Source organism: Bos grunniens, chromosome 13, assembly GCF_055505025.1.
Source record: "Bos grunniens cultivar Pamir isolate PY7600 chromosome 13, Bosgru_T2T1.0, whole genome shotgun sequence".
Lineage (NCBI taxonomy): Eukaryota > Metazoa > Chordata > Mammalia > Artiodactyla > Bovidae > Bos > Bos grunniens.
The window spans coordinates 43,427,509-43,453,064 of NC_141177.1; the positions used below are offsets into that span (position 1 = coordinate 43,427,509).

At 45.0% G+C, this 25,556-nt stretch overlaps 1 protein-coding gene across 19 annotated transcripts in view; it reads left to right on the plus strand.

Annotated features, from left to right (window-relative positions):
- The window catches only part of RALGAPA2 (Ral GTPase activating protein catalytic subunit alpha 2), a 280,383-nt gene that overhangs the window by 63,435 nt on the left and 191,392 nt on the right, over positions 1-25,556 (plus strand). For all 19 annotated transcript variants that reach the window (XR_015139448.1, XR_015139449.1, XM_086333702.1 and 16 more), the window contains exons 10-13: positions 10,299-10,529; positions 14,912-15,079; positions 16,305-16,442; positions 21,200-21,348. Coding sequence is in view for 17 of the 19 variants with exons in the window: in XM_086333702.1 (XP_086189828.1) it covers positions 10,299-10,529; positions 14,912-15,079; positions 16,305-16,442; positions 21,200-21,348 (686 nt within the window). In the remaining 2 variants the exon portion in view is untranslated. The remainder of the gene's footprint in view (positions 1-10,298; positions 10,530-14,911; positions 15,080-16,304; positions 16,443-21,199; positions 21,349-25,556) is intronic.

Here is a 25,556-nt window from a genome sequence, read left to right on the forward strand (position 1 = left end):
GGGGCCTGTGGGGCCTCGCTCTCTCCCTGGCCTTGGTCAGATGCATGGGGCTTTCCCGGCAGGGGACGTGTCTTCAGGCTTTTGTGCAGGCAGAGCAGGACACCAGTCAGAGTGGCCGTTGCTTGGAGGAGTCACGGTTTTGTGTGCTCTTATTTATTGGCTCCAAGGACAGAGCCAGGAAGTGTGGTCCACTTAGTGCAGGCTGGCCGATGCCCTGCAGTTCCTAGACGTGTGACGTCCGTCCCAGGCTGGAGGGTGCACCACCCCTGCCCTTGCCGAGGGGTCCTCAGTCCCCTCATGGTGGAGCACCCAGCAGGTCCAGAACACAGGGTCCATAATAAGAGCAACAAAAGACTTGCTAAAAGTTAAAAAAAAAAACAAAACTTTAATTTCTGAATTTACAAATTTAGTAGGTAAACTCAAAATGGTAATAGTCACTGCTGAGGACAAACTTGGTTTTCTGAAGAACTGTCGCACAGCACTGATTAAAAAAAAAAATCAGAGATGGAACTCAGAAACTAATATTAATAGATAAGACCATAGGTGCAGACCTACTTTGCAGACATTGTGAGGGCAGAAGGAAAAAAGAACAGGACATAACTGTTGTAGGAAGGGGGAGGGCCCCCTACAGGGCCCCAAGAGTGGGCTCTTGTCTAACACTCGGAAAAGAATTGTCGGAGGAGACACGTGCTGACAAAGCAAGAGATTTTATTGGGAAGGGCACCCGGGTGGAGAGCAGTAGGGTAAGGGAACTCAGGAGAGCTGCTCTGCCGCGTGGCTCTCAACGTGGTGTTTTATGGTGATAGGATTAGTTTCCAGGTGGTCTTTGGCCAATCATTCTAATTCAGAGTCTTTCTTGGTGGCGCATGCATCGCTCAGCCAAGATGGATGCTAGCAAGAGGGATTCTGGCAAGTGGACGGACATGCGGTGTCTCCTTTCAACCTTTCCCGAACTCTTCTGGTTGGTGGTGGCTTATTAGTTCCTCCTTATCAGGATCTCCTGTCATAAAACAACTCATGCAAATGGTTACTATGGTGCCTGGCCAGGGTGGATGGTTTCAGTGTGCTTCCCCTAACAACTCGTCCCTGAGAGACTTCATACTAAAGATACTTCTTGGGAATTGGGGCAGAGGTCTCTTTCTTCTGTAACTTCTTCCTGCTGTGCATGGGCATAGGCCTGTCTAGCAGAGCAGAGGTCTCTCTCTACCTGATCTAAGTTGGGATGTTCCACATCTGAAACCAGCTTCCACCCTTGTAGTAACATCAATTTGGCTTGGAACTGCTGGAGTCTGCTGGAAATAAACTTTGTAAGGAGCTGGAGTATACAGGGGCCAAATAGGAGGCCTAATAAGACAGTTGTCACTGGACCCATGAACGGTAGGAGCCAAGAAGGGAGAGAAAGAGAACTGCATGCACTTGTTGAACTCAAATCCTGGATCTTTGTGGCCTGTTCCAAAAGCCCCTTGATATCTTCTTGGACCTGCCCAGACTGGTTGTAATAAAAACAGCATTCTTCCTTTAGATAGAGACAAGTGCCCCCCTGTCCTGCAGTCAGTAAATCTAGGGCCTGACGATTTTGTAGGACCATTGCGGCTAGGGAGTCTAACTGGGATTGTAGGCGTTGGAGGTCCTCACCGTTTTTTCTATGGATACAGCAGTGTTGGTAGAAAGCTGCTGAAATTTATGTAAAGAAGTTCCCCCCATGGCAACTCCTGTCAAACCAGCAGTCAGTACTAATGCCAGGAAAAGAGGGGTAAGTATTACTGCATGACGTATCCTCTGGTTGGTATATACTGGTAAAGGCAAGGAAGTATTACTCCAGGCCAGATCTGTGTGGGGTGTAACATGCCCTAGGGAGCAAGTTCCTGACCAAAAAGGTGGTAGGGATAAATAAGCTTTATCCCCACATATGAAATAGACACCACGACTGGGTTTAAGCTGGGCAGCAAAACAGGTTTACCAAAGAGGAAAAGGATTTCCATCTGCCTTACAACTGGAGCATGGCATAATGGAACAGAGGCAGTCTCTTAGTAGCTGGGAGGAGACCGTCACTCCACTTGCTGCAAAACCAGCAGCAGTGAGGGCATTTAGGAAGGGATTTAAGTGTTGTGAGGCATCCTGGGTTTTGTCCTCGAGGTAGAGAGTATTTTGTTTAGGCTCCCACCATAGGGTTAGGTTTTCAGGGGTGGGTACCCAAGGCAATGGCACCCCACTCCAGTACTCTTGCTTGGAAAATCCCATGGATGGAGGAGCCTGTTAGGCTGCAATCCATGGGGTCGCTAAGAGTCGGACACGACTGAGTGACTTCACTTTCACTTTTCACTTTCATGCATTGGAGAAGGAAATGGCAGCCCACTCCAGTGTTCTTGCCTGGAGAATCCCAGGGACGGGGGAGCCTGGTGGGCTGCCGTCTATGGGGTCGCACAGAGTTGGAAACGATTGAAGTGACTTAGCATACCCCTACAGGGAATAACGGGTCAGAGTTGCCTGCCCAATTTAGAAACCAGGATGAATGGGTGTGGCTCTTTGGTCGTCCAGAACAGAACATGGATTTTCGAGACTGGTTAATAGCATCCGAGGAGAGCCTCATGTTTGGGGATAGGTATAGTGTATTAGTTCTGCCAGAACCTCTAGTTCCCAGACGTTGGGCTAAATCATAATACCCTAGTGAAATTTCTAGGTCCCGGTTTTTCCCATCAGTTTCAACCGTGAAGGTCACCGCACATTGTGAGTTGCCTAGATTTCCCACTGACACCCCTGTCAGGGAGTCGCTTTTTAGACAGATAGGGAAGGTCACTTGGGGAATGTTAGTCAAGAGAGAAAATAAGGGCTCAGGTGGGATTGCAGATGTTATTGAGGGGGTAAATATAGACAGTTGTTGCTGATACTGAGGCATGAAGTTTTTTCCCCCTTTTTCCCAAAAGGCCATACTGTGACCAGATGGAGTGCACTGGGTAACAGCATGTAGCTCGGTTGGAAGGGTGGGCCACTGATACCCTGGGATAGGTTGGACATACCCCCAACTTCTGCCATTAATGCAGATCCAGCAGGGACTGGTTAGGTTGAGTCGAGAAGCAGTGTTGCAAGCATATATGCCTCGTTTCGGGAGAGATTAATAGCCACACAGGGAGACATGATTAGAATGAGGAAGAACATCATAGGATGATTGACTTATTTGATGGGGTTCCGCCTGAACAAGAGTCTGAGATCCTCAGCAGGTTCACAGGAATAGTCGTCCTCTGGTTTTGGAGTCTTAGTCCCTGTCTCCCCCTCCTGTAGGCCATATGGGTTTATTCTAGAATTGTGGACCCAGGCAGATAGACCCCTCACTTTAATAGCAGTTGAAGTTACTAGGACAGCCTGATATGGTCCTGTCCATTTCTTGGACAGCTGGCTTGGACTCCCTTTTTCTTGCCAGGTCTTTACTAGGTCCCCCGGCTCTACCTGGGGATTTTTCAAGTTTTCCTGTGGTCTAGGGAGGATCTGTTCTCCATATCGTTGGAGTTCTTGTTGAAACCTTCCCAGGTCAATTATATGTTTTAAGAGAGTATTGGTGTCCTCATAAGAAAACAAATCCGAAGTTAAGAATGGACATCCATACATCATTTCATAAGGACTTAATAATAGTGGCCGTTTGGGGGCTGTCCATACCCTCATGAGGGCTATGGGTAACGTATGGATCCACTTATTATGTGTTTCTTGATATAGCTTGGCCAGAGCCCTTTTAAGAGTCTGGTTGGCTCTCTCTACCTTTCCCAAAGCTTGAGACCTCCAGGATGAGTGGAGGCGGTATTTTATGCCTAAGCATGCGGCCAGGTTCTGGGATATCGTGGCTGTAAATGAGGGCCCACCGTCACTCTGAAGTGATCGAGGCAACCCAAACCTAGGTACTATCTCCTTCAGCAGAGCTTTACAGACTTCTGTGGCTCTCTCTATCTTAGTAGGGAATGCTTCAATCCATCCTGTGAACGTGTCAATAAAGTCAATAAAGACTAGCAAATAAGAAAACCGTTGGTCTGTCTTTGGCATGGCTGTAAAATCCACCTGCCAGTCCTCTCCTGGGTATGATCCCCGATGTTGGACAGGTTTAATTAGAGGAGATGACAAGGGTCTGGTTTTTGAATTATTTCTTAGACAGGTACCACAATTCTGTGTGACCTAACAACCTTAGCCAACTGGGGATGGTAGAGAATAGCCTTGAGCAAGATTTCCAGATTATCTCTTCCAAAATGGGTACTTTTATGTAAGGAGTTAATAATTTTCCAAACCTGAGAGTCAGGGAGTATTACTTGGGCCTGATCAGTCTGAAACCACCCATGTGACCCAGTCTCCCAGCCCCGCTTAGCATATCGGGAATGTTCCTCTGGGGTATAATCTGGAGACAGGGTTTCCTTGGGGAAAAGGAGGCAGATATCAGTGACAGGGGTAGCTTCCCTAGCAGCTCGTTTTGCCTCCTGATCAGCTTTTCTATTTCCCTGGGCCTCCTCTTCTTGCCCCTTTTGGTGACCTTTACAGTGGATGACAGCTAATTTTGCAGGAAGTTTGACTGCCTCCAGGAGCCTGAGAAAGAGCTCTTTGTGTTTAATAGGAGAGCTTCAAGCACTGAGCATCCCTCTTTCTTTCCAAATTCCGGCATGAATTTACAAATTTAGTAGGTAAACTCAAAATGGTAATAGTCACTGCTGAGGACAAAATTGGTTTCCTGAGGATCTGTCGCACAACACTGATTAAAAAAAACATCAGAGATGGAACTCAGAAACTAATATTAATAGATAAGACCATAGGTGCAGACCTACTTTGCAGACATTGTGAGGGCAGAAGGAAAAAAGAACAGGACATACAATTAAACCAAGAGTAAGGAAAGCTTACCTGAGCTAAAAAAAAAGTCATGCCTCAGACTGAAAGGGCCTGTGAGCCCCAGGAAGAATTAGCAAAACAGACACCAAACTAAACAGACATTTCACCTTCAGGGGTTAAAGGGAAAATGATACAGACTTCCAAACAGAAACCACAGCTATGTCAAAGGAATGACGCTGAGATTAGCACCGAATACCTAATCTAATCTACAGCCCTGGAAGCCAGAGCAACCTGTCTGTTTGTCCCTTTCTCAAAATCTCACTTCATATCACGTACATCAGCACACAGTCACATTGGTTTAAGGCCTAAGTTGATTTAAAGTCTAAGTATACAAACAAAGTGATCAAGAATTTAGGAAAAAATCTAGGGGAGACGTATAAACTTGGGAAGTGGTAGACCACCTTCAGAAGAGATGAAACCCACAAACCAAAGACTAAATGAGGTTCGACTTTATTTTGAAAAACAGGAAAAAGATTTATTTATACAGTTGTTAAAGTGTTCATATCTCTGCTGTATGAAGAGCACCTATGAATAGACATGAAGACAAACAAGCTGATTGAAAAATGAACGAAGGAGGTGAAAGACAGGTCAGAGAAGAGGAAATAAGCATGGCCCTGGACCTCCCCAGCAGTCAGGGAAACAGTTCTGAGCAGCTATGAGAGCCCTCTTTTCACCTATCAGGTAGATAATATCAGAAAATTGCAAGTAGACAAAAATTTGTAGGAAACATAAGAAATTCAGTGACACTCTGATAAACTTTTCGTTCATGGCATCTAAAGCAGTTGTTCAGGCAATTCAAAACCAATACAATATTGTAAAGTTAAAAAAAAACAAAAACAAAATACTATCAGAGAAAGGATGTAACCTTTCTCCCCCACCCATTTTCAAAGTTTCAGAAAACTATCACCTGTGCTTATTGAAAATAAGTTGCTCCTTCTTAAAAAAATACATTTGGATTATGAGAAGTCGCACGACTAGCATATTAACCACCACTTCCAGGTTCTAATTTTTTCCCTGTTGACTCTTCACACTTGTGAGTCATTTCCTTTTACTCTGTAGCTAAAGTGTCACAAGGTTCTGACCTCCAGAATCCGTTAGGAGGGTTTTATCACCCTAACAGAAAAAAAGGTGCCAGAGTTCAAATTGTCTTATCCATAAGAGAAATGTTTCACTCTCCTACAAGAGCAGCTGGAGATGAGGCTGTTACAGCCATGGCTGTGGCCACATGTGCCCTGTTTCTCTCCTCCGCCCTTTCCCTCTGGTTTCTCCCTGATGTTAGCGGCAGCAGCTGGGGCCCTCCTTCCTAGTTCACGTATAGAGACAAGCCAGAAACACAGAGCCCTTCCCTTTTGTGTGAGCGGAACTATTTAGGTTACCTGTGTGCTCTTAGGAAAGAGCAAGGCGCTGACTCAGGTCTGGAGCTGTGAATAGGTCTGGGTGGGGGTGGTAGTGACCAGCTTCCAGGAAGCGGAAGGCTCCCCTGGTGTTAGGGGTGGGTCAGCTTCCTCTGAGGCACGTGCGGCTGCAGACCAGAGTGGAGTGGGGGTGGGGGCAGAGATCTAGAGGTTCCATGAGGGGGAAAGGGATACAGAGCAGGCACCATGCAGGTGTACGGCTCCTGTGCCCTGCACATGGCCATGCCCAGACATGGCCACTGCCGTGGTCCAGGCTGCTCATACACTTCACAGTCAGTTGTTATATCAGTTTCCTGTTGCCGCTGTAGCTAATTTCTACAAATGCATTTTCTTACAACTCAGGAAGTCAGAGGGCCCAAATCGGTCTCAGTGGCTAAAGTCAGGGTGTCGGATGCTCTAGGGGAGGGTCAGTGTCTTCCCTATCTGGCCTCCACAGGCTGCCTGTGTCCCCTGGCCTGTGGCTCCTCATCACATCATTTCTCCATCTATTTCCATCTGTGCATCATCTTCTCTGTGTCTGCTCCTTCTGCCTCCTTGTGGGTCCTGTGGTTACCTTGGGTCTACCCAGGTAATCCAGGGTACCCTCCCCATCTCAACATCCCGAATTTAATCAATCTGCTCAGTCCCTTTTGCCATGGACGGCAGCACAGTCCTGGGTTCCAGGAACTCGGGTGTGGACTTCTTGGGGAGGGTGGTCATTCAGCTTACCTGTCTCCTGTGTCCTCGTCTCTGCCTTACTGCTGTGCTTCCATCTCATCTCTTGTGCGTCTACCATGTGTTCCGCTCCCCATTTACATTATACAGGAGAGAAAGCAGTTTAAACAACCAAACATTAAATTCTGGAAATGGAGTTGAAGGAATAAAAGCACCTATAATTGTATTTATCTCCTAAAAATATTTGTTTGGAATTTCAAATTTCATGTAATTTTACCTATGTAAAGTGAACATCACTGTCTCAGTGAGCTGATCCAGAGCCTCTTTTCAAAGAATATACTGCTCTTATCAAATCCCTTTAAAACAGTATTTTAAATTCTGCTTCCAAATAGGGCTCACACTTTCCACTACTACTACGTTAAAAGTCATGTATGAGATGTTTTTGTGTGTGTGTGTGTGTTTTTCCCCAAAGTGAATTTACTTCCTTTTGATCAGAAACTAATATCCTTGACAGTATTTTTCACTGGAGAGGGAAGAGACTAACTCACTTACCCCTCGGAGAATCTGGTTTGACCAGTGTTCTTGTTTGGTGGCATCATTCATGGGAGAGAGAGAATATGGTTGCCTGGAAGTCCCATGCCACACTGGCACCCATGACCACTGATCCCCCTTTCAAATTTCAATGTCTTGCTGTGTCACCTCAGCCAGAAGTGTTTCCAGTGAACTATTATTTATTCCTTGGTGTATCATGTTAGTGTGAGATAGAAGTGCTTCAACCTTCTGTCATTAGAGAAAGCAGAGTAGTAATTTTAAAATTACTTAGCACATTAATTAAACATCAAAACATTAAAAGGAGGATTTCCTTGGTGGTACAGTGGATAGAAATCTGCCTGCCAATGCGAGGGACATGGGTTCGATCCCTGGCCCGGGAAGATTCCACATGTCTCGGAGTAATTAAGCCTGTGCACCACCACTACTGAGCCCAGGCTCTAAGTCCAGAAGCCACAGCTACTGAGCCCTCAATTGTTGAACCTCACAGGCCCTAGAGCCCATGCTCTGCAACAAGAGAAGCCCCCACAATGAGAAGCCTGCCTGCCACAATAAAGAGTAGCTCCTGGTCGCCACAACTAGAGAAAGCCAGTGCGTAGCAACAAAGATCTGACACAATCAAAATTAATTAATTAATTAAAATAAACCCAAAGAAGTTTATGAGGGAATGAAGAAAAAAAAAAGTTTGAGATGCTAAGACAGTTGATCATACTTATTTGTATGCTAATTCTTTATCTTTAGTTACACTGTTAAAGTGCCACTTGAATTCTGACCTGGGCCTTCCATAATGATTCATGGGCTGTGGGTTTCCTGAAACTTGTATCTCATGGGGTGAACAGTTAAAAAAATGAATCACACAAATCAACACCCCTGTGGGAGTCCGTGTACCATGCAGACCCAAATGTCTGTTGACGGCCACACGCTGGTGCTCTGTGTTCTTGTTTCTACCAAGGCAGGAGTGGGCTTCCCTCAGCCAGGTGGGCCGACTGTGATGGGGAATTGAGTGGCATCAGTTTTCACCAGCAGGATGGCAGGTGCATCCTCATTTCATACCTGCATTGTGGGTGTCCTCATCTAGTCTGACCCTGAGGGTGAGCAACTCTCAGAATGAACTGTGGGTTGAGAGGAAACCAGGGTGGGGAGGGGAAAGATTGAGTGGCAGCCTGTATCATGCATTTTCCTGAACCCTGGCCGCACAGGCCTGGTCCAGGCAGACCATATGCCTGTTTCACTGGTTAAGCCTTCCATCATATGCCAAAGAAGCAAAAATCATCTTTGCATTTACCACTGGAATCAACTAATATTAAATAATAGCTGAGAATTCCAGCTGGAATTCCAGTGGGCAGAAAATGGACCTCTCTCTCTAGTTAATTTTTATTCATGCTCTTACTGTTGATCTTCATGAAAGAGTCAAGAAATGAATAGCCTTGAAATTACTAGTTTGTTTTCACTCTCATCACTTACTATCATTATAAATGTCTTAACAACATACAGATTTTGGAAAGCAGCATTTTGCTGGTGTGGGCTAAAGGAGGCTGGGAAAAGCATTGTTTTATCAAGAGAAGTAGTTTTCAGTTAATGGCATAATGGGAAATTCATCTGTGTTATCATTATGTTTTATTTGGATCACGGAGCTCAGTTTTCAAAAACAATTTGGTGCCTTTGAACATAATTCTTTAGTACACTATTTTGTTCTCTAATTGTCATAGAATCTGTTATCTAATGACCTCAAAACGTGTGGCTTCAAAGAACCCTTTCACCATATTATTTATTTCCCTTTTTGGGTCAGGAATTTGGGTGAGATTTGCTTGGACAATTTTGGGGATTCATGTGGCTTTAGCTGAAGTCAGTGGGTGGTGGTCTTCAGCTGGTGGCTGGTTGGTCAGGAGGCTCCAGAATGACTTCAGAGCCTGCTACTCTGGTGGGTGCAGGGGGCAGGTTGGGCTCCGCTGGGTCTCCCTTTCTATATAACCCTTCTTGCAAGGCAGTCGGACTTCTTTCCTGGCCGCTCAGGGCTCTGAGAGCAAATGTTCTCGGAGATGCTACATGGAAGCCCTCAGCCTCCTGGGTCCCCTCCACCCTTCCCCTCTGCTGGCTGACTTAGCCCTCCAGCCCATGGGGATCGAGGGGACACAGCCTTCCCATCTCTGCAGAGGGTGTGTCAGAGAAATTTGTAGCCTGTGGGGGAAATGAAAGTTATTGATCAAAAAGTCACAGGTTATTGATCCATAAGAGACATTAGACTTAATCTAGCCACTATGCTTTACAGATCAAAAATATATGTATATCAGTAAAAATGAGGAAATTTTTATTTTTCTCTGCAAATTTTTATTTTCTATGGGTTGACCCATCAAAAAGATGAAATAATTTCTATAGAGTTGCTTGTTGCACAGTGTGGCAGGGCCTTTGATAAACCACACAAGCTTAATAGCCCAGGCATGAAGAGAAAAATTGCTATCAATATAATTATCTACTCATTTTCTCTAGAGATTACTATTTGAATATCCTCTTTGTTTTTAAACTCTCCTTGGTAGTTGCTGAAATAATAATTTTGCACTACTTGTTTTTTGTCACTTCTTGTAAAAAATATTCACAGTTGGTAGAATTTTAGTGGTATTTGGGTTACATATTTTTGACATAAAAGAATAATAGTGTAATTTACTAAAATGAAGCAAAATTTCACGTATGTTGTGTTCGGAGGAGATCTTTAATTCTGGGGGAAATGAGCGCACCATACCCGGAGTTCGCCGAAAACAAGGTGAGTCTTCAGCCTGGCCGGGTGTCTTGGAGGATCGCTCAGGAGGGGGGGGCGTTTTCTTGCAGACCGTCGGGGGAGGCACTGCAGTGCCCGAGCGGGTGCCAGAGCCAGACGCTGGCGGGGCGGCGGAGCAGGACCGAGGCCTCACGGATGGGAGCACCCTGTGCGAGCGCCGGCTCAGCGGCTGCAGCCTGTGCGGCATTGAGGAGGAGCACCGTGCGGTTTACGACATGGTCCAGCGCATCCTGCTGTCCACCCGCGGCTATGTCAACTTCGTGAACGAGGTGTTCCGCCAGGTGAGAGCGTGCGCATGCGTGTGTGTGTGTGTGTGTATGCGTGCGTTTGTGTGTTTGGGGGAGGGGGTGGGAGTGGGAGGGGTTGTGCAGGGGCAGGTCGCAAAGCTGAAGAGGTTTCTGTCTTTGTTCTGTTACTCATAATACTCCAAGGAATACAATCGCCAAGTTGGGCTGAGTTACACAACTCCATAATGATTTCTTTCATCCCACTTTTAAGGTCTCACATGGAGGGTTGGAATTTGAACATTTTGTTCATTTTTAATGTTTCCAAGATTTCCAGGAGAAATATCAATAACCTCAGATATGCAGATGACACCACCCTAATGGCAGAAAGTGAAAAGGAACTAAAGAGCCTCTTGATGAAGGTGAAAGATAAGAGTGGAAAAGCTGGCTTAAAGCTCCACATTCAAAAAACTAAGATCCTGGAATCCGGTCCCATCACTTCATGGCAAATAGATGGGGAAACAATGGAAACAGTGACAGATTTTGGGCTCCAAAATCACTGCAGTTGGTGACTGCAGTCATGAAATTAAAAGACACTTGTTCCTTGGAAGAAAAGCTATGACAAACCTAGATCGCATATTATTAGAAGCAGAGACATCACTTTGCCAACAAAGGTCTGTATAGTCGAAGCTATGATTTCTCCAATAGTCACGTACGGATGTGACAGTTGGATCATAAAGAAGGCTGAGTGATGAAGATTAAATGCTTTCAAATTGTGGTGCTGGAGAAGACTCTTGAGAATCCCTTGGACTGCAAGGAGATCCAACCAGTCAATCCTAAAGGAAATCAACCCTGAATTTTCATTGGAAGGACTGATGCTGAATCTCCAATACTTTGCCCACCTGATGTGAAGAGCCGACTCACTGGAAAAGACCCTGATGCTGGGAAAGATTGAAGGCGGGAGGAGAAAGGGATGACAGAGGATGAGATGGTTGGATGGTATCATCGATTCAGTGGACATGAGTTTGAGCAAACTCCGAGAGATAGTGAAGGACAGGGAGGCTTGGCGTGGTGCACTCCATGGGGTCACAAAGAGTTGGACACGACTGAACAACAACAATGTTGTTTTCATGATTTGATTTTGGAAAATTCCTACACGGGGTGGAACAATTCTATATTTGAACAAAATCATCGCCTCAAATACCCTGTGTTTCCATAGCAAATTTTAAGCCCAGAGGGAGGCAGCAGGAAAATTGCTTCTGAACCCCTGGCAGCATGTGAGCATACAAGAATTGTTGGGTGGCTGGAGGCACTCAGGCTGCAAGCTCCTGCAGACAGTTGGACTTTGCCTGCAAAGGCCTCTTTCAGCACCTCTGATAGGAGTGTTTATGTCGTAAGAGGAAAAAGGAGACTAGGGAGGGGATTAAGAGGAAAGAAAGGAGCAGAGGTCGAGATGTTGAAATAACAGAACTTTGGGGCAAGCTGAATTGACGCGGTCAGTCCCAGAAGGCATATGATTGAGAGCAGAGGTCAGCACATTTTAATAGAGTAAAGGACCAAATAGTAAGCATCTTCGCCTTTGTTGATCACAGAAGCTCTGCTTTGTAGTGAGAAAGCAGCCAGGGATAGCACGGAACAAGCTCGTACAGGAACAAGCCCGTGTTCCTGTAAAACCTTATTCACAAAAATCAAGTGGCAGAGGGGATTTAGGTAGTGTATCATAGTTCCACAGCTGATCGTGATCTATAGCAGTGTTTGAAACCCTTGGGTGCAAATACATAATATCAGATATCATCGACAAAGCTTTTAAATATTGCACTAGAGATAAGAGCTAAATTGATGTGGTTTTACCTGTATTGTGTATTTACTTATTTACCATACACATAGTTTCATCCACATCCATTATTGGCATTCCACCCCTGGAAATAATGTGTTCTAAGTTCTCAATTTAATACAAATCCCAAATTCAATCTAAATTCACTTTTGAAGTAGCTTGAGTCATTGAGGTTAACTGCAGACTACTTACAGAGAAGGCAATGGCACCCCACTCCAGTACTTTTGCCTGGAAAATCCCGTGGACGGAGGAGCCTGGTGGGCTGCAGTCCATGGGGTCGCTGAGAGTCGGACACGACTGAGCGACTTCACTTTCACTTTTCACTTTCATGCACTGGAGAAGGAAATGGCAACCCACTCCAGTGTTCTTGCCTGGAGAACACCAGGGATGGCAGAGCCTGGTGGGCTGCCGTCTATGTGGTCGCACAGAGTCAGACACGACTGAAACGACTTAGCAGCAGCAGAAGCAGCAGATTACTTATGACTAAAGTAATGAGACATCTTTGTGTCATGAAACTTAAAAATATTTACATTTTATAATTGTTCTTAAATTTAATTTGGAAACTTCTATGTGAAATTTCAAGTATGGTTATTATGCATTGTTAAAATACTGAAATAGAGACATTTGGGAAAAGGGGCCTGGGTTTTCACTTTGCATTCTGTTGCCCTCTCTTGGTCAGTGATGATTTTTTTTTTTTTTTTACACAAGACAAAATGTGACTTCTTTCATAATAATTCCTTTTTCAATTTTAAATTATTTAGAGACTAAGCCTAAACTATTTTAAACTATTAAAGTTTAAAAATGTACATTCATTCAAGAAGTGCACATTCTCAGTATGGAGTTAATATGTATGTGTGTATGTGTGTGTGTTTAACAGAGAACAGTGCAAGGGGTAGGTCAGATGTCCAGACACATGATGTGGAACAGACACCCATGAGGACCACTGTGGGCTGGGTGACTCTTACCTGAAAATGCCTTTGTTTTGCTTTTATTTCTGAAGTACATTTTTATGGGTGTCAAATTCTACTTTAGCAGCTGTTTTCTTTCTGTACATTAAATATTTTGTTCCATTGTTTCTTGGCTTTCATTGTTTCTTTGAGAAGTTATGTCAAGTCATGTGGTTATTCTTTTGGCGGAAATGTGTCTTTTCCCCTCTGGCTCCTTTTACGATTTTCAGGTTGTCTTTGGTTCTCAGCAGTCTTAGTGTAATATACTTTGAAAGTATTCTGCTTGTGTTTCTTTGTGATTCTTGAATCTGTGAATTGATACGTTTTATCAGTTTTGGCAAAATTCTTAGTAATTCTTTCTTCAAATATTGTTTCTGCCACTTTTTACTAATTCTTTCCTTCTGTATCTCTGGGCATGGAAAAGAACCTTTTCCTTGCGTTTTCTGTCTTACTTGTCTTACAGTGGAACCAGTGTGTTTCTTGTCTCAGTGTGCTTCATTCTGGATATTTTCATCTGATTTTTCTTCCAGTTTTCTCTTCAGCTACATCCAGCTTATTGTCAGCCATTTTCACTGGATTTTTAATTTTGCTTATTTTATTTTTCAATTTCACGTGGATCTTTTTCTGATGCTTTAGCTCTCCTATATGTTTAAATTATTATTTATTTTTATTGTGGTTTTGCTAATGTTGACTTCTTTTTGCATGCTTCTGACTTTTTAATTAATATGCTGCATATCGTATTAACTAGACCATGTGAATAATTTTGGTGGTACTATGATCTATAATTTTGTTTTCCTCCAGAAAGAATTTGTATTAATACTTGCTTTCTGGGAGAAAGGTAATGTTGTATAACTTGATATTGAATTTTAGTTACATAGTTGTTTACATTTGGATTCTGATCGCATTAAATCAGGATTCTTATATGCAAATGTGTAAGGGGATTCTTTAATGTTGTTAAGTTCACAGAGGGAATTCCCTGGCCATCCAGTGGTCAGGACTCTACTCTTCCTCTGTAGGGGGCATGGGTTTGATCTTTGGTTGGGGAAATAAAATCCCACAAGTTGTGCCCTGCAGCCAAAAAGAAAAAGTTTGCAAAAGTGTGTACAGTGCTACAACCAGCCAGTTGGACAACTGACTCTCAAAAAAGGAAGAGAGGGAGAGAGGAAGGAGGGAAGGAAGGAAAAGGGAAAAAGAAAAAGGAAAGAGAAAGCAAAAAAACAAAACAAAACACACAAAGAAAAAAAAAAGCCCTGGTTAAAGTTAAATTTGCAAACTTCTGTGGTGTCACTGCTCCCACTGTGGTGGACTCAAGTCACCAAGATGATGTCATTGAATGTGAACTCGGGAAGAGACATGACAACTGGCTATACTATTATGTGTATTATTGTGTCATCTGTTGCTGATTCATTGGTATGCATTTTAGTTATTTTATGCAATAATTGTGCAGAATATAGAAGTTATTTTAACATTGCACTATGTTTTCTGGCCCAGTTATACATTGTCTATTTTCCTCCCCAGTTTGGTGTGCACAAAAACATGTGGCCCTGTGTAATCTGTTTCAGAAGAAAGTCTGAGATTGGTGATAGCCCATGGAAATGTCTGTTGGACTCATTGTTGACCCGAACTTGTGCTAAAGGGAGTTTCTCTTATCATTTTAGGCATTTTTGTTGCCTTCGTGCGACATAGCCGTAACCAGAAAAGTAGTTCAAGTGTACAGAAAGTGGATCCTGCAGGACAAACCTGTGTTCATGGAGGAACCAGACATAAAAGAAGCTGCCCAAGAAGATGCTGAAAAATTAGGATATTCAGAGACTGATAACAAGCAGGTAATATTTCATCACTTGTGGTCTGAGTTGGCAGCATCTTATTTTAGCAAAATCTTCCTGCTCAGTCAGGGGCCATAGTCAGTGTGACACAGGCAGACTGTTTCTTTGTTGTCAACTCTGATGCGCTCAGGGAGGCTGCTTCTGTGCTGTCTCCAGGGTCCTCTGCCACCACCTAACCTCAGGCTCGGCCACATATCACAGAAGAGTCTTTGAAAAAGCCAGTATACTTTGCATGTCTCTATTGAAGACTAAAAGTGTCACTGCCTTACTACTGACATGCTTAAATAAATAGTATTCACTAAACTGGGCTTCCCAAGTGGTGCTAGTGGTAAAGAACCTACCGGCCAATGGAGGAAGCGTAAGAGACCCGGGTTCGATCCCTGCATTGGGGAGATCCCCTGGAGAAGGGCACGGCAACCCACTCCAGTATTCTTGCCTGGTGAATCCCATGGACAGCGGAGCCTGGAGGGTTACAGTCCATGGGGTTGCAAAGAATCAGACACGACTGAAGTGACTGAGCACGCATGCAGGCATTTGTTAAACTAAATTTAGAACGTTTGGGCAGACTTTCCTTGTGCGGCAGTCCGTACCAGCAGCAGTCTAACACGACACATTTGAAAGGACAAACCCAATGTGCAGCCTCCACCGGGAGCCTTGTTGCAGGGCTAGGTGGTGTCCTTGGACAGGGGTGCTGGCAAGGTGGACCTTTCATTCCACGTTAGATAAAGATACAGATGGGATAAGTCCAAAACGACAGGGTGGGCCCCTGCTTGACGCACGGAAGAAACTTAGGTTGTACATAGATTTCTGGCGTGTTATTTTGACATCCAGTCTGAGATTTATTTCTAAAAGTGAATGTTGTCATGGCAATTGACACCAAACATTAAAAAAATACTTATAACCAAAGGTATATCACTTTTCAATATCTATATTAATTCCACAATTTGATTTTTTTCAATATTGGTGAAATCATTTTAACAACTAGTCATGAGGTCAAAGCAAATCAACAGTCCTGTTCATTCAGTCACTGGACAAGCAGTATCTATTTCTTTAGCACGTACTGAGCACTCAGTACTATTTTAGGTGATGGATGTACGATGGTGAACACAGTGGAAAAGAGGCGTGGATGTAAAACGTGTAATCTCATGAATTCTCATGAGCGTAAGGAATTAAATACGTGACCTGTTCTTCTCCCACTCTGCTGACTGACTGTTGTCTCCCAAAGACCTCTTCTGAAGGTTCCGGTCACAAGCGGTCTTCCAGTTGGGGACGGTCTTACTCCTTCACCAGTGCCATGAGCAGAGGGTGTGTGATGGAAGAGGAGAATAAGAACGTGAAGGCTGGGGCCCAGGCAATGCTGCAGGTACATGCAGGCCGCAGATGGGAGGGCCCCCAGCAGATTTCAGTTTGAATGTTTTGTTTATTGGGGTAATGTCATTATAAAGCTTGGTGATCTTCTTAGCTATGCATGAGTAAACAGCCCTTAAATTCTCATCCTTAATTTACTTCCTGATTACCCACCTTCAATTTGTAAAGTTTTTTTTTTTTTTTAGTCAAAGGAGACATCTGAACTGGTTACAGTTTCCTGAAAGGGGTTGTTATACAGTGAATGCAAAATGACTGAGATTTAAGCTCAATGACAGATTAAAAAAAAAATGACTGAGATAAAAAAGTAGAGAGTTACCAGCTGAGCCACAAGGGAAGCCCTACCTTAGAGAAGGGAATGGCGACCCACTCCAGTATTCTTGCCTGGAGAATCCCATGGACAGAGGAGCCTGGCAGGCTACGGTCCATGGGGTTGCAAGGAGTTAGACACAACTGAGCACAGAGTTTCCTGGATTCTAATTTGTAAGAGAAGCTTGGTGATTATGTAATAAGTTATATGCATCTTAAAAATTGCCTGTTTATGAAGAATACTGATTAATGCAGTGATTTTTAAACATTTATCTGAATAAATATATGAAGTAGCACCAATGCTATTTGGGAACATTGGAAAGAGCAACTTTGCCTATCACTCAGTCTCCCCAGACTTGGAGACTTTATCTCAAAAATAGGGATTGGGGCTTTATCTCTCGGGTCCCATCCAGTTTGAAGGTTGTCAGAAGTATAAGTGAAAACACAGGGTCACTCTCTTTCCCCCGCTCCCTGGCCTTCCACCCTCCTTCCCATATCTACATTCAGCTGTCCAGTTAAGCCTCCCACGCAAAGGCCAGGCTTAGGGTCTGGGGAAGGCACTCGTGGGTGTGGCGTGCATGGTACCCAGTTTTCAGTGATGCTGTGTTTATCATCTGTCTCTTGAGAGGATTCCTTATCATGGGATCCTTTTGGTTTTCAAGTTAATTAGCAGTTTCATATACTGTAATTATGGGCCTTCCCTGGTAGCTCAGCTGGTAAAGAATTTGCCTGCAGTGCAGTAGACCTGGTTTAGTTCCTGGGTCTGGAAGATCCCCCACAGAAGGGATAAGCTACCTACACCAGTATTCTTGGGCTTCCCTGGTGGCTCAGATGGTAAAGAATCCGTCTGCAATGCAGGAGACCTGGGTTCGATCCCTGGGTTGGGAAGATCCCCTGGAGGAGGGCATGGCAACCCACTCCAGTGTTCTTGCCTGGAGAATCCTGTGGACAGAGGAGCCTGGCAGCCTACAGTCCGTGGGGTCACAAAGAGCTGGACACGACTGAGTGACTAAGCACAGCATACAGCACATACTGTAACTAATGAATTTTCTCCTTTTTCATTGAAATTTGGCAAATAATCTGAAATTCGCTTTTAAAAAATCAAGATGATTTTACTTGAATAGCTTCAGAGAACGTTGGCTCAGCTCATCAGCGTCACCTGTGCACCCATTAGAGGACGCTCTCAGAAGTCCCTGTCCTGCCCCTTCCTTCCAGCTCACTGCCCAGTTGCCATGGTTAGCCATCCCGCAGTCAGCCCATAGGGTTGCAAGTGCCTATTTTTACCCTGAGTTCAGGTGAGTTATTTGTTTTCTAGAAGAAGTTATATCTATTTATATGAACCAGGAAAAATATTTTGACTTGATTATATAGCTCTACAGCTTTAAAATTTTTTTCAGTTTGGATTTAAACAGCTGTTTTTGTTCTCATTTCATCAAGTACTTTGGTCCTTGACTTGGTTAATTAGCAAAAAGCAGCCAAATGGAGGTTTGATAAGATGAGACTGTTTTATAGTTGCTTTGACAAGTACAATTTGGATATATTAGTTTTGTTGATTTTTTTTTTCTAACTGATACTAACATGGTAATAAATACTCAAGGAGCTGGCATTTTTTTAAAAGACTTTTTTTTATGTGGACCATTTTTTAAAAAGTCTTTATTGAATTTGTTATAATATTGCCTCTTTTTAAATATATTTTGTTTTTTTTTTACCTCAAGGCATGTGGGATCTTAGCTCCCCAACCAGGGATTGAACCCACACCCCCTGCATTAGAAAGCGAAGTCTTAACTAGTAGACTACCATGGAAGTCCCTAGCTTGCATTTTTGATATTTTTTTAAAAAATAAAATGAAAGAAGTATACTATATGAAGACTCCTCACTTTGGAATTTGCAAAGGTTTAAAATTCAATCAAGAAGCCAAGTACATGAATTAAAAAGGATCTGTATTGCAATATACCATCTATGGTACACTTAAAAAAAAAAAACATTGTCACTCAAACTGCTATAGTTTGTTAGTCTAAAGGTTCTTTGCTTTCTTTTTTCTTAACTTGAAGGCTAGTAAATTCTTCACAATTGCTGCTATCATCTGTTATCAGCTGTTATAGTGCTTATTTTGTGATTCTTCCTAGAAGATTGAGACATGATACATTTTTAATCTCACATAAAATAGTCACAGAGGCTGCCAACATTTTAATTTGCCCTCTTGACTTTTGAGTGTGTTCATTTCCTCTGGTTAGTTTGTGCATCTGTTTTGAGATGTCGTATTAAATGGATTTCATCCAAAGTGAGCCAGCTCTGCTTGTCCCCAGATCCTTGGTGTTTGTGCTGTTGAACAGAAAGAATCAAGAGGGACTGTAGCTCTAGAAGGGAGAGAGGATCCATCCTCGTCACCGAGTTGACAGCTCAGAATGTCCTGACTCGAGGGTTCAGGGTGTCATCCACGTAGACGATAGCACATTGCTCTGTTGCAGCAGAGCAGTGGCTCCCTACAGGGCAGCCTGGACCCCTGCTTCTCCCAGTTCTCTACTGATGGTTCAGTTCAGTTGCTCAGTTGTGTCTGACTCTTTGAAACCCCACAGACCGCAGTATGCCAAGCCTCCCTGTCCATCACCAACTCCTGGAGCTTGCTCAAACTCATGTCCATTGAGTTGGTGATGCCATTCAACCATCTCATCCTCTGTCATTCCCTTCTCCTCCTGCCTTCAATCTTTCCCAGCATCAGGGTCTTTTCAAATGAGTCAGCTCTTCGCATCACTGTTGGTATAGGACAGGAAACTTGTTTCCTAAAGGTATGAGGCAGAGCACAGGGTGCTTGGTGGACTACCTATATTTTTTTGATGTCTCAGTTTTTATCCTTAGATTCCCTTGAGTTTTGTATTCTGTGGCATTACGTGTTTCTCATATTGGAAATACATGTTCCTGGAAGATGGGCAGTGTTGGCCATGTGCTTTTGCCCACTTGCTGGATGCCCCTTGGGTGGCACTGGCTGCCTCCTGTCAGCAAGGCCTTCAAGTCAGCAAAGGTGGAGACTCAGCAAGAATCAGGTCATTTTTTCCAGCCACTGTCTGACCACTGTGCCCCTGCCTTCCCTGCCCACCCGCCCCCCTACCCACCCATACTCCACCAGGAATACTTACCCACAGATGATGTTCCTGTCTTCAGTTCAGTTCAGTTCAGTCGCTCAGTTGTGTCCGACTCTTTGCGACCCCATGAATCGCAGCACGCCAGGCCTCCCTGTCCATCACCAACTCTGAGTTCACTCAGACTCACGTCCATCGAGTCAGTGATGCTATCCAGCCATCTCATCCTCTGTCATCCCCTTCTCCTCCTGCCCCCAATCCCTCCCAGCATCAGGGTCTTTTCCAATGAGTCAACTCTTCGCATAAGGTGGCCAAAGTAGTGGAGTTTCAGCTTTAGCATCATTCCTTCCAAAGAAATCCCAGGGCTGATCTTCTTCAGAATGGACTGGTTGGATCTCCTTGCAGTCCGAGGGACTCTCAAGAGTCTTCTCCAACGCCACAGTTCAAAAGCATCAATTCTTCAGTGCTCGGCTTTCTTCACAGTCCAACTCTCACATCCATACATGACCACTAGAAAAACCATAGCCTTGACTAGACAGACCTTTGTTGGCAAAGTAATGTCTCTGCTTTTGAATATGCTATCTAGGTTGGTCATAACTTTCCTTCCAAGGAGTAAGCATCTTTTAGTTTCATGGCTGCAGTCACCATCTGCAGTGATTTTGGAGCCCAAAAAAATAAAGTCTGACACTGTTTCCACTGTTTCCCCATCTATTTCCCATGAAGTGATGGGACCTGTCTTAGAGGATGTCAAAAAGAAATCTCCAGAAGCCTTTCTACCTCAAATGTTTCCAAAGTTGTAATATTAATGTGTGTGTGTGCTTAGTTGTGTACAACTCTTTGTGACCCATGGACTGTAGCCCGCCAGGCTCCTCTATCCGTGGGATTTCCCAGGCACGAATACTGGAGTGGGTAGCCATTCTCTTCTTCAGGGGAAATTCCACACCCAAGGATCAAACCTGTGTCTCCTGCATTGGCAGGTGGATTCTCTGCTGCTGAGCCACCTGGGAAGGCCCTAAGTGATAGCTGTTATTTTTCTGGTCTTTCAGATGTCAGTATTAAATCGATTCTAAGGGGTGAACTGTGTGTTCTAAGGGGTGAACTGAGGCTTTCCGGGTGGCACAGTGGTAAAGAATCCATCCACCTGTCAATGCACTAGATACAAGAGACGTGAGTTTGATCCCTGGGTCAGTAAGATCCCTTAGAGAAAGAAATGACAACCCACGCCAGTGTTCTTGCCTGGGAAATTCCATGGACAGAGGAGCCTGGGGGGTTACAGTCCATGGAGTTGCAAGAGTCAGACACTACTGAGCACACACACACCAAAATCTGTTTACTTGTATTTTCTCACATAACGCTTGTTGGTTTTAAGGTATTTCTGACAAATGCTGCAAACGTCTTTTTGCTGGAGCCTTGTGTGGAGGTTCCCATGCTCTTGAAGGAGCAAGTTGATGCCTGCAAAGCTGTTCTGATTATCTTTAGGCGCATGATAATGGAGCTGACAATGAATAAAACGACCTGGTGAGTGTATTTTCAATTAATTAATATCGTAAAACAGATGTTTCTGTTTTCAACGTAATGATTAAAAATGTGAAAGCCTCCACGTATTAAATAGGTTTACAAAGTGAACCATGAGATGATAATCAGTCTTCTGTAACATTTCAGTGAATTATGAAGGTAAGTATCCAGTACTTTGGTAGTTCATTTGTTTTCATTATTGGTTTTTTTTTTTAATCTCAAATTAAGAGTAAGCAATCCTATGACATAGTAGTAGATTCTTGCATTTTAACCTGTCATCAAGCAAGTTTTGTCCAAAAGCGGTAACTGGTGGTTAATGATATCATAATCCATAATCCCGGGAGCGTTGGCTAATCACTCCAAAACGCTTTTAAGCTGATTTTATTGCTGTAAAGTTGAAGTTCTAAATTCATTTTGGGAAAATGATTGTTTTAAGTGATCCATCGTCAGAGGGCACTGAAATGCAGTGGTGTCGTGAAATGTGCTCACGTGAAGTGTTTCCTTCCTGCTTGCTGGTTTTTTGTTTGGTGTCTTTGTGTTGATGATACCCCAGAGGTAAGCAGTGCATGAGAGTTTCCTGTGATGGGCGTCTGTGCATCCCTCCAGCCCATGGGGTGCTCCCAGGGTTCTCAGTTCAGACAATAGCCTCGGAGCCCATCACCCCTTCCTCTTCCCTCCTGTGTGAGGAGGGTAGCCTCGTAGTAATACTTCTGCTTCTCCAGTCCAGTCCTTGCAAGTCCCTCCCACCCAAGCAGTGCCCCCCCCACACCTGCCTGGCCGCTGTCAGCATCCTCCCTACAGTCAGACCCTCGGGGGCACCTGCCCCCGAGAAGTGCTCGGGGTCCCCATTTCCAGCCTATGGTCTGGATGGTGGAGCTGGCGCTCAGGGAGCCATGGGAGGGTCTGTCTGGGGAAATGACAGGGATGCAGCAGGACTGAGCCAGCAGCACCTCCGGGGTATCAGGTCTGGCCCTTCTCTTTCTCAGGTGAGGAGGGGGTGGGCCCGGAGGAAGCAGATTGGGCAGAACATTCACAAATTCAGGAACCCCCAGCATCAAAAAAGGATCATTCGAAGCTGTACCTTCTGGGGTCATCTTTCCCAGACTTTTAAACCGAGAAGCCATCATTAAAACATTACAGGGGTGAGCAAGGCGATTTTAACAAGAGTTCACAGCTGTGTCAGTGATGAATGTATGAGCGACGCTGACAGCTTTTGGCTGAAATGCCTGCCCCTTCCACCAACTGTATCAAGTGTTTCTGATGCCTTTCTTTCCTTTGAAAACTCTTATGAGTTCTGTGTACCAGTGTCAGTAATATTTTGGTATTTTTGACCATCTTTTTGAGGGTGAAAATTCTAGAAAATGAAACAACTCTCTGTTTGTTTAATAATTCAGAGATTTCCAGGTAAAAGTATTTAAAAAATCAAAATATTGGTATAGATTAAAATACTCACCAAGAAAAAAGTCCTCAGAGCATAGCCTGGAACGTGATTGATTCCCCCAGCAGCAGACCCTCCTGTGTGTTGAAGCACCAGACAAGCCCTGAATTCCCTCCCTCCCTTCTTTCATCCGTTAAATAACTTGGGTGCTTTCTCCTCTGAGGATGGAGGGTGAACTCGACGAACCGGGTCCCTGCCCTTTGAGGGGCCTCGGTCCTCATGGGCCTGAGAGGTGTGAGGAACCCAGGGGCCAGGTCAGGCAGGTCCAGTAGTGGAGCTGGGGTGGGCAGCCTGGAGGCTGGGGAGGCCTCTCTGAGTGGGGCCAGGAAGGAAGAGCATCCCCACGGGGAGGAACTGCAGGTCGCAGGCCTGGTGGATCCAGGCAGGACGAGACAGCAGCCAGTGTGGTGAGGTGGATGCTGGGCAGTAGGTGGGTGGGAGGGAGCAGCCAGTGCCCAGGGCCCTCGGGCTGCAGGGAGGCTCCTGCCACCTCCGCTTGTATGTGAGAATGTGACGCCACCCAATGTAAATGTGTGCCACAGGAAGGAGAGACAGCGCGGGGAGCCCAGCCTCTGTGGCCCAGAGCAGGCTGTAGCCTGGGAGGTGCTGAGAAGTGACTCCGAAAGAGGGGACAGCTTGTATGGGGCTGGGCAGGTGTGCAAAGAGATGAGGATGAAGTAGAAAACGAAGAGACAGGACGAGCTGTCCCCCCACCGCCACCCTCCCCAGCCCACCTCTGCCAGTGTTTCACAAAACACAGAGGAGCAAGCGAAAGTCAGAGCTGTGACCAAAGAATTTGCCAAACCAGAGGTCGTTTTGCACCCCCATTCTCTTCCAGGAGACTCTGTGTGGGAATGTTGTGGTTCCCAAGTTTTCTCAGGTTCAGAGGTTAAACCTGTCCCCTTGTCCGTGTCCCCCTAAGCCTCCGTCAGGACTCTGTTGTTGATAGCAGTGACTGGGACTGGGGTTTTATTGGAAAGTTACTATTTTTCTTGTTCTCAGTTTGCCGGATGGTATGGATGGGGCTCTTTTTCTTTCACTTGAGCATCACAGAAGGCACACAGCCCTCCAGCTGTGACAAGGCCGTGGGGACCCTGGACAGGGTGGGCCACCGGCTGTCCCCAGCCCTGCAGCGTTTCTTCCCTCGTCCTCCTCAAAGTTGCCAGCTGTTCCAGGCATGTGTGCATAGGCCCGCCTGACCCCAGAGCTCTTCTCCCGAGCTTGCAAGATACCTGGATTAGGGGCCTGGTGGGCAGGCTCAGTGGGGGTGCCTACAGAGACTGGGATGGGAGTCAGACAGGGTCACCCACAGGAGGGCAGGAGACCCTAGAGTAGCAGAATGGGATCCAGCACGGTGTTCATAGAAAACACTGTTTCGACATGCAGGAACGTGAGAGCGGTCTAAAGGAACCGAGATTTGAGATCTCATTATCCGACCTGGACCGATTCTTGGTTTTATTGCTGATGAGCACAAAGTTCCAAGGATGAACAAGTGATTCATGCACAAGACCTTGAACAAGTAGTTAAAGGGACCTGGTGATTTCTGTCCCTTATGCAGAAGATAACCTGTTCTCTGTTTCCATGGCATCTGGGGAAACACATGAAGGATGTAACTCAGCTGTAAGAGAAAAACGCCCTCTGGCTGTGCGAGAGAATTTGTCACCATATCACAGAGTTGAGCCATAAAGAAAGCTGAGTGCCAAAGAATTGATGCTTTTGAACTCTGGTGCTGGAGAAGACTCTTGAGAGTCCCTTGGACTGCAAGGAGATCCAACCAGTAAATCCTGAAGAAAATCAACCCTGAATATTCATTGGAAGGACTGATGCTGAAGCTGAAGCTCCAATACTTTGGCAACCTGATGCGAAGAATTGACTCGTTGGAAAAGACCCTGATGCTGGGAAAGATTGAGGGCAGGAGGAGAAGGGGACGGCAAAGGATGAGATGGTTGGATGGCATCACGGACTCAATGGACGTGAGTTTGAGCAAACTCTGGGAGTTGGTGAAGGACCGGCAAGCCTGGTGTGCTGCAGTCCACGGGGTCGTGAAGACACAAATGAGTGACTGAACAACAACAAAGGGCTCAGGATAAATGACTCCATGATATAGAAAGGAAATATATGGGCTTTCTTCCCTGAAGACTGCTGTCTATGCAGAGTTCTATCTTGGGAAGCCTGGCAGGCTGTAGTCCATGGGATCAGGAAAACACGACTTAGTGACTGAACAACAGCAATCACAATGGGAGGTGTTATTTCCTGTCCCTAGTGTTTTATACTCTTTAAAGACCTTTCACATAAAACCCCTTCTCCATAGAGCGCTGTGATGGAGGTGTGGTGACCACAGTCTTCAGCGGTAGAGGGGGGCAGCACTGTGCACAGAGTTGGGGTCTTCGAGGCAGAAAGCTCCATGGCCTGAGCACCTAGTGATGACCCTTCCCAACCCTCCTTCCTACTTGTGGGAGTGCTGTGGGGCTTGGCCACCTGACACTGCCAGCTGCAGACCTCCCTAGAAAGTCCACATTATTTTCCATCACAATAGTCAGACTTCTCAGGTTAGGTAAAATCATGGATGTGAAAATGTAAGAGTGCTGCTTAAGTTCACCTAAGCACAGCTCTCTGCTGAGTGCCTTCAAGGGGCCGATACAGCTGGAGAAACAGCCTCACCCCCGTTTTTACAAGGGGAGGGAGTCAGGCTGGGGTGAGACCCTTGTGGTCCTGTCTGTTGATTTGGGCATAGGAGATATACTTGTTGAACCATGGTAACATAAAGTAGTTT